The sequence below is a fragment of the Bombus pascuorum genome, unplaced genomic scaffold (assembly GCF_905332965.1).
Source record: "Bombus pascuorum unplaced genomic scaffold, iyBomPasc1.1, whole genome shotgun sequence".
Taxonomy (NCBI): Eukaryota; Metazoa; Arthropoda; class Insecta; order Hymenoptera; family Apidae; genus Bombus; species Bombus pascuorum.
The window spans coordinates 1,651,403-1,659,945 of record NW_026869731.1 but is presented as its reverse complement, the minus strand read 5'-3'; the positions used below and the strand labels follow the sequence as shown (position 1 = coordinate 1,659,945).

Sequence of the window (8,543 nt, the reverse complement as noted above, 5' to 3'; positions counted from 1 at the left end):
GTATACTTTGTAGTTGCAGGCGACTGACTTGCCGAGGTGAGTCGCAACTTTACAGTCGCGCGCGATCCTTAATCGCGGTAGTACGAATAAAAATTGTGCAATATTCGGCAATGGATTTTATAATCGCGTGGCTAGTCGCAAATGGAAAGCACGCTTCAGACGGCAACGTTGAAAGACCCGAAAAATAAAGCTCTTCTGTCTCACAAAAGAAAGATACGTACATATGTGTTTCCTTATTCTTTCAAATTTTGGCGCTGCTGCGCCAATTTACGGCTATTAAAATATGGAGAGGACTTGGAGAGGTATTATAAGGAACTTTATTCTAATATTCACGTAATTGCTCTACACGTGTGATACTCGCCAGAGATCTAGGGCATAAGATTTTCACACTGCGCTTCTCTCTTTTCTCTCAACGGAGTCCTAGGCCATCGTACAACGCTCGCATACATACTATGAAGGGGATACATACTTGTGTGTGGTTGTGCTATACGTTACCTCCCTCTCGCACGTACAATACAAATGTACCATATGCCGCTCTTAGTTTAAAAAACCTGACTATGAAGTGGGAAAGGTGATAAATGATGAAATGTTGTCAACACTGGTAACGAGTCAACAGTTCAGTACTTTCCTCGGAATCTTGAGGGAGAAAAATTACCTAGAGAAAATAATAACAAATTTGTTAAGTTTATTAATATATTCACATAGTAGACCGTAGGCGATACATTGTATGTCCCATGAGACATGCGACATGCCGCGAGACCAAGCATAGATTTTCAAATTTTATAGTTGGACATAGATACACAACTGTCTTGTAACTATACTATTATTATCAGTACCAGAAATGCGTTCGGTTGCCGTCGATCGTTTGGTAGCCGACATATTATCTTTGAAGAGAACGCTTTGCATATAGTAAGTATCTATACTAATAAATTGCATGTATGTCTTTAACACTATTATTTTGTATAGTGCTTCTCCCTATAATATATATTAATATATAATATAAAATTTAAAATTTATTTCTGGTGACTTAAAGGACATAAGTATAACTTGTATGGCTTGTGTATGGCTGTGCATTACGTTATTTGCAAATTAATTTAAGTTTTTGGAATTATCGTAATATCAAATGATTATTCTTAGGAAGAAAATTACTCTGTACATGCACATATCTTAAGTTGCTAAAAGTTAAATTACAACAAGACATGTAATGGATTAATAGTGTACGATAATTAAAAAGAGTGTCATTTTTTATAAATTACGAAAAAGTTACTTATATCTGAACTAAGAAATGTCATAAATATCATAAAACGGAAGCAGAAGAAATAACATTGAAAGAGAGAATGAGAAAGAGTAATATTTTAAACGTAAAGGTTAGGTGTTAAATTCTACTCAAATCAAATAAAATATTTAATTAAATATAAAAAAAAGTTAAAGTATTTACTTAGTTATGTTTATTCCAAATTGTTTGTTTCGATATAATTTTTGCAAAATATTAAAGAATATATACTTGCGTAAATAAGAATATTACTTTCAAAGTCGAAACAATCATATAAACATTGATGTAGGAGCATTATAAATTCATAATTTTATTTTGTATACTTTGTTTGATAGAGAAATGAACATCTTTTTGCCCATTAGCAGTTGGTAGATAATGGTATTATATCATGAGACGTAATTTGATATGCCAGTTCTGTTAGATGGGAACACTATCTGCTTCGCATGTATATACAAGTTTCCGGTGAACCAAAATAAGAAGAGAAACCTTTGTTTGAGTTAATGAATTAAAAACTATTTGAAAGTGATCTGTGGAACAGTATAATTCAGAGAGATGAGGACGGAAGTTACAGAGTCACAACCTTTCAAAAACTTAAAAGAATTATTCGATAACGTGGGTAACTTGAAACCATGGCCAGAAATTGGAGAACTACGAGATTCAACTGATTATGTGTACAGTGGTTTAGAAATAAGCGCAGGAAGAACGCGGTTAGAAAAATTGGATAGAGAAGTACATCCGAAAACGTTGCTCTGTCATGATATGAAAGGTGGCTACCTAGAAGACAGGTAATAGAAATCACTATATTTATTAATTCATATATTATACATAATATACCCGTGATTTTTCAGATTTATATATGGATCAGAATCTTATGATTCTTACCTATTTTATCACTGGAGTGTTATTGACACTTTTGTGTATTTTAGTCATCATTTCATAACTGTGCCCCCTTTTGGATGGATTAATGCAGCACATAATCATGGTGTAAAAGTTCTTGGTACTGTAATTACGGAAAGAGAAGGTATCTGGGATGTTATACTTGAATCTCATGAAGAATTAAGAAGATTTGCAGATGCACTAATACTTGTTGCAAAATTTTATAAGTTTGATGGCTGGTTATTAAATATTGAAAATACCATTAAAAGTGAGCAAGTTAATAATTTAATTTATTTTGTAAAATATCTAACAGAAAATATTCATGAAGCAATTAGAAATTCTGAAATTATATGGTACGATAGCGTAACCAATGAAGGAAAATTAAATTGGCAAAATGAGCTTAACAGTAAAAACATATAAGCTTATTACACTCTTATACTTTTACAATTGTTTCTGTTTGTAAATTTTATTTAATGTTCTGAATACAATGTTTCAGAGATTTCTTTTTAAACTGCGATGCCATTTACTTGAATTATAACTGGACGAAATCAAAATTGAAAAACAGTTTGGCACTAGCAAAAACTCACAGTCGAGATATTCATGATATATATGTAGGACTTGATATTTGGGGAAGAGGTTGTCCTGGCGGTGGTGGATTTAATTCATCATATGTAATTACAATGTTACTTATTTTATTGTAGCATATAATATAATATCGTTTAATATTTCATTAAACCATTATAATCTACAGGCTTTACAAAAAATACGACACGAAGGACTTTCTGTTGCACTTTTTGGTCCAGGTTGGACTCACGAATTTTTCGGATCTAAGACATTCCAAGAAGTAGAAGATCTATTTTGGGCACAGTTGTTTCCTTATTTATATGTTCATGTATCTATCTACGAAGAAGAAGTATTCAAAACATCATTTTGCCGTGGCAGTGGTAGCATGTATTATCGCTGTGGTCAGGTATGTCAAATTTTGACAAACACATTATTTTTAACAAACTGAATTTATCATAAAAGATATAACTTAGAAAACACGAAGTTGGCACCCTGCTGAGGGTAGCCACCCACATGCTATATTTATTTTTATTTTATTTTTTTTATTACCAATGAGATATAACACTTTACCAAATGTCCTTCATGACAAATTGTAAAAACCAAAATAAACCATATATATAAAAAAAAAAAAAACTGAATTTATCACATGAATATATTATAACTGAGATGCACATAGTTTATGCAGGCACTATATGAAAGGGATGGAAAAAGATTTAAACACAAATCATTTTACAATTTATCCCTGCAAAATCCACAAATTTCAGTACCTATACCGCACATGAAATTTACATCATCGCCTCAACTTCCAGAACCGAAAAGTGAAAACGATCTAAATGAGTGTTCAGAAGAACCGATACATTATGTTTATGAAACGAGGAAGAATGTTGTTCGAGTATTAAAAAATGTTGTAAATATTGAAAATAAAATGCCAATGCTATATGTAAATAGCTTCGAATTTTGCAGCGAGTTCTCTTTCAGAGGTGGTGGTTGCATAAAATTAACTACAAATGATCTTACAACTAGGTCATATCACAGGTGAAGGAGTTATATATTTTGTAATTAAATTTATGATACCTCGCACAATTGTATTTTATATATTAATTATGTGTTTAAATTCATTTACAGACTATTTCTCGTTCATATCGAATTTCAACAAGACATTGTAGCAATCATTGCTTATAAAAAAATGGAGTCGTCCATAGCAAATGGAAGTCAACCCGAACCAATACTAGTTCTCGGCAATAATACAGGCTTAAAATCCATCGTTCATTATAAATCAAGGAATTTGGTTGCCAACTGGAAAAGATGGTAAGTCTACAAAATATAAATTGAAATATTTGTAACATAAGAAACAAAAAATAATTAAACCTAAAAAACATTTTATTAGAAGAATAAAATTTTATTCTTCTAATAAAATAATTGTAGGGATATGTAATGTCATTACATTACATTAATACATTAAATATTTATATAGTATGAGTTATGATTATACTCTAAATAAATGTACCTCACACAGATATATTTTTCTTGTTTAGAAAGCAGATATATATGCGTCTGGTTAACATTATGATTAGCTGCCTGTAAGCAATCTTCATTTGGACTAGACATTGTTATTAGGCAATAGAGAAGATATCTACCAGTACAAATATGATTATCACAGAATTTAACAAGTAGCCGTGATAATTAGATATTCGAGATACTATCAACAATGATCTTAGGTTCAATAACGAATCCGCGGTTAACGGGATAACGAATATACTTTCTTCCAAAGTCTAAGTCGGACTGTTTGCTAAAAACGTGAAATATCCACTGATCGTAAGGACGTTGTTTTACTCGCTGATGAGATCGCACGAGAATGTTCCTCTCCATCACAGTGATGCTACAGAGAAAAACTATGATGGGGTGTGTCTCTGGTCACGAGATGATCGGATTCGTCGAGGACAACCCTCGTTCAGAAAGTGAGGGAAATGGACGTTGCCGTTAATTGGTTAATTTCTATGTATTTACTTAAAATTCTATATAAGAGTTGGTCGCAAATAATCTGTTAATTAAAACAGAAATTTCTATGTTGGTGGTTAGAGAAAGATGCTAGCCGCCATTGAAAGAAAGTTGCTAGCGGGAAACGTCGTTCGTGAGGAAAGCAGATCTGCCGTATCTTCCGGACTGTTAGGATAAAGACTGTTTGTCAATTTGAAGGACCTTAGTCAATTAAATCCTAAAATTTATAGCGGGTCCTCAGGCTAGCTGAACATATACTGTGAATGATGCATCGACATCTGGCAATCATGTTGCGGGAATAATTGGGTCTGTGTGTGGTGAGCCACGGGGCAAAGACGGTTGGAATGTTTACTGTTGGATGTCGGTACAACTGTTTCTTTTTAAGGAGATCTATGCAATTCTATACCTCTGTTAGGTAAAACGTTCATCCCGTGACCGCGGCTACGTTCGGCGACTAGTGGTCGCCTCGAGCCCAAGCTCATTATCGCAAATCTCGGACGATTATAATCGGTTTAATTCACAAAGATTTATAAGGACTAAAGATTTATAAAGATCAGTTTAATTTATAAAGATTTCTGATGACTACAGATTTATGATGATCGGTTTAATTTATAAAGATAGTGTTGGGAAATTTTCCAAAGAATTCCAAGGGGAAGGCCCGGTGTCCTTTCATCTTCTACATATATATGCAATTGGTTACATGCTACAAACGGACTAATTACAATTAGCAATAGTTATTACCATTAATAGCTATTATTCAATATAAGGAACGTGTTGAAATTACATGATTCTCAGGAGCATATAACTTTAAGACTATTTTTCATTGTGCTATGCTCTTGGGATCTGCCATTTTAAAGTACGATAAACTAGGGCTCGAGCTTAAGTACTTAGAACTACGACATAAGACACAAAATACAGTTTTTAACTTCTAAGTTAAGAAAACGAAATTTTCGAATGAAAGTATATTGCATTACGTGAAATTTTGAAATATTTACAAGACTTTTCGTTTGCATATTTTAAGAACTTATATAACAGTAAAAGAAAAGCATCTATTTCAATGTCGAAAATTAAGCAAATTAAATCAGAGGAAATAGTTGATAAATTATGATCTTATGTTGAACTGTTAGTTTCAGTTTCTTTCTATAAAAGGCTTCATGTGGTGCTTTTAACAAAGATAGTTGTGGTATTATCTTAAATTTCAAATCGTAAATGGAGATATATTAAACCTTTAGTTTAAAAATTAATTTGAAGTTTTTACAAGGTGTCTTTAAGTTCATAATCTTTTTTAACTGTTGCATAAATGCAAAAAAATATTCTATTTAAAGGATAATTTAAATTGAAAAAAATTCACACAGGAGAATATTAACAATAGTTTTACTATTAATTCTATGTAAAAAGAGGAAGTAAACAATATTCAAATTATTGATTTATGTAAACTTATTTTTATTCGTTTTCTGAAATTACATAAACTTTTCTAAATTCTATAAAATAAAAATCTTTTTCAATGGAAGAACATTTTAACAAAAAGAGTCTCTTAGATTTACAGAATATACAGAAAAATGTTGTATGTTTCTGATTTTCCCAACAAAATCATACAATGCATAGAAATGCCAATATAGTCTGATGTGTGATCTCGAAATTCTAAAAGCGTCGAAGAAGTCACATTCGTATTAATGTTCGTAATGCTATATTCTTTCTATTTAACATGAAATTTTCCTTTTTGTTGTCAGTGTTTACCGAACGAACATGAGGACTGTGAACGAAATTGGTATATCTTTTGCGAGGAGTAACGTCTGCTATCTGGGAAAGATCGTCCTCAAACAAAAGCATCGACACCTGGACGGTAAGTCTGCTTCTCGTACTTTATACTGTCGCTCGCATTTCGCGTTCCCTCGATAAATGTACGTAGCAGGTGGATTGCGTCACAGTAAAAGTGTATTACCAGAGGACGAGGGTTTCGACCGTGTAAAAACCGTTCTCCGACTATCAGACCTGGCTACAATCATCTTTTAATCTTTGAGAACCACTCTAGTGAAAGGAATACTAACGTTTCACCATAGGATGTCTATCCAACATATCTTATCGCTCAATATTTCATGGGTCGGCTTCGTGATTATAGGATAAGCCCATTTCTCATTGGTCGACCCTACATTATTATGGGATTAGATCGAGATGGCGAAGTTAATCTTTGTTAGTTTTCCTTCTCTCGCTTTTTCTTTTTTTGCTTATTTATGCACAGACGCACGAAAACATTTGAACAGTCATGCACATATTTTTTGATATTACATATTATGCGTGTTGTACGAAACATTTTGAAATTCCGTTAAAACTGTTATGAGATTCGACTATTATTTTTATATTGGTGAAGTTTGAAGCGAATCTGAAAAAATATATAAAAATTACAAGATACCTAGTACAAGTATACATATATTTTGTACAGATCACAAGAATACTTAAGCAAGAAATTATTTATTACTAGATTCTGGATTTTTATGCAAATTGATATTTTTGGGAATATAATTAAGAAAAGTAGAATTTATATAGAAAATTGTGTAATTATTTAGAACGCTGCTGTTTTGGATTTCCATAATTTTTTCATATGTTGTAGAAATCAACATTTTTAACAACTTTTAACTGCCGGACTCTTGTAGTTTTCAAGATATTTTCTTTTTTTTTTTTTTTTTTTTTTTATTTTTTTTATTTTATTTTATTTTGGTTTTTACAATTTGCCCTGAAGGACATTTGGTAAAGTCTTATATCTCATTGGTGATAAAATGGCCTGATAAAATGATACCTAATTCTAACCTATACATATAAACTATAAACAAAAGATGAGAATTAGGTTTGGGTTAGCTGTTATTTTATTGGATTAGACTTCACAGCGGTCGACAATCAGCATACGTTGTCTCGGGCGCATAATCGTGCAACAGGTACAATTCACTGTAATATCGACAGATTTTTGCAAATGTCTCGGATATTAAGACCGAGCAGCGGTTATACGTGCAGGAAAAAGTTGTTTAGAATCATGAGCCCGACAATATATTAAAAAAGCATAAAAATTCAAGACGGCGGCAGCTTTCTAAATAATTACCATGAATTGTTTTAAGTATCAAGTATCATGTATATGCCAATAATAGGTAACTTGTTTAATTTTTCTTACGACTTTGTTTTATTAAATTCCTTTAAGGTTTCCTTATGGTTGATTATATTATTTAGGTCAGGAAGCAACACTTCGATAAAGCTCTGTATTCGTAATAAATTAAATTCGAGATCTGCTGAAATGGAGGAAGAATTTAAAGCGTGCGCTACTTGAAATATCAGCGGACAAACAATTTTAGAACCGGATAATTCTTGCAATATTTGTTGTAGATATTTACTTTAGAAAATGTTATTTGGATAACATTTTTGATTCAAATTTTATTTCTGGCGGTTATGAGCCTTATCTTTATAAAAAACAGAAATATTTACGTATATGTGTATACTTGTTTATGTATATATTGATAATATCTGTAGAATTTTGAACAGTCGTAATGTCGTGACAAAAGTGTCATCAACTAATCTGTGCGCTGTGTTTCACTTTTTTATTCCTGTTAAATTAAATTACATCTTCGAGTAAATTTTAGCGATAAGAAGCTTTTCCTTTAAGATATAGTACCTATGAGATAGGGAGGGGTTAGGTTACACAGATTGTACGATTTTCTTTTTCAGTTACAGTTTTTAATTACAGCAGCTCAGGTATTTACTTAACTCTTTCGTTTCTATGGCTGAAATATTTAATAAATGGTCGAGATAATATTCCTCGGGTGACACTGTGGAGGAGATATCTCGTGTA

At 32.0% G+C, this 8,543-nt stretch overlaps 1 protein-coding gene across 1 annotated transcript; it reads left to right on the top strand.

Annotated features, from left to right (window-relative positions):
- The first annotated feature begins 1,239 nt into the window (after nucleotides 1–1,239).
- LOC132915652 (cytosolic endo-beta-N-acetylglucosaminidase-like) lies at nucleotides 1,240–7,215 on the top strand. Its single transcript, XM_060975484.1, has 7 exons — nucleotides 1,240–2,058; nucleotides 2,122–2,565; nucleotides 2,646–2,820; nucleotides 2,901–3,119; nucleotides 3,390–3,748; nucleotides 3,839–4,021; nucleotides 6,442–7,215. Exons 1-7 carry the CDS (start codon nucleotides 1,826–1,828, stop codon nucleotides 6,608–6,610), a joined length of 1,782 nt encoding a protein of 593 aa, XP_060831467.1. The 5' UTR covers nucleotides 1,240–1,825; the 3' UTR covers nucleotides 6,611–7,215.
- Nucleotides 7,216–8,543: the final 1,328 nt, after the last annotated feature.

What these genes read in the sequence shown, in the direction of transcription:
- LOC132915652 (XM_060975484.1), top strand. Translation starts at nt 1,826, where the DNA reads ATGAGGACGGAAGTTACAGAGTCACAACCTTTCAAAAACTTAAAAGAA. An exon ending in GGTGGCTACCTAGAAGACAG is followed by an intron (nt 2,059 to 2,121) that starts GTAATAGAAATC and finishes GTGATTTTTCAG; the next exon opens with ATTTATATATGGATCAGAAT. An exon ending in ACAACTAGGTCATATCACAG is followed by an intron (nt 3,749 to 3,838) that starts GTGAAGGAGTTA and finishes ATTCATTTACAG; the next exon opens with ACTATTTCTCGTTCATATCG.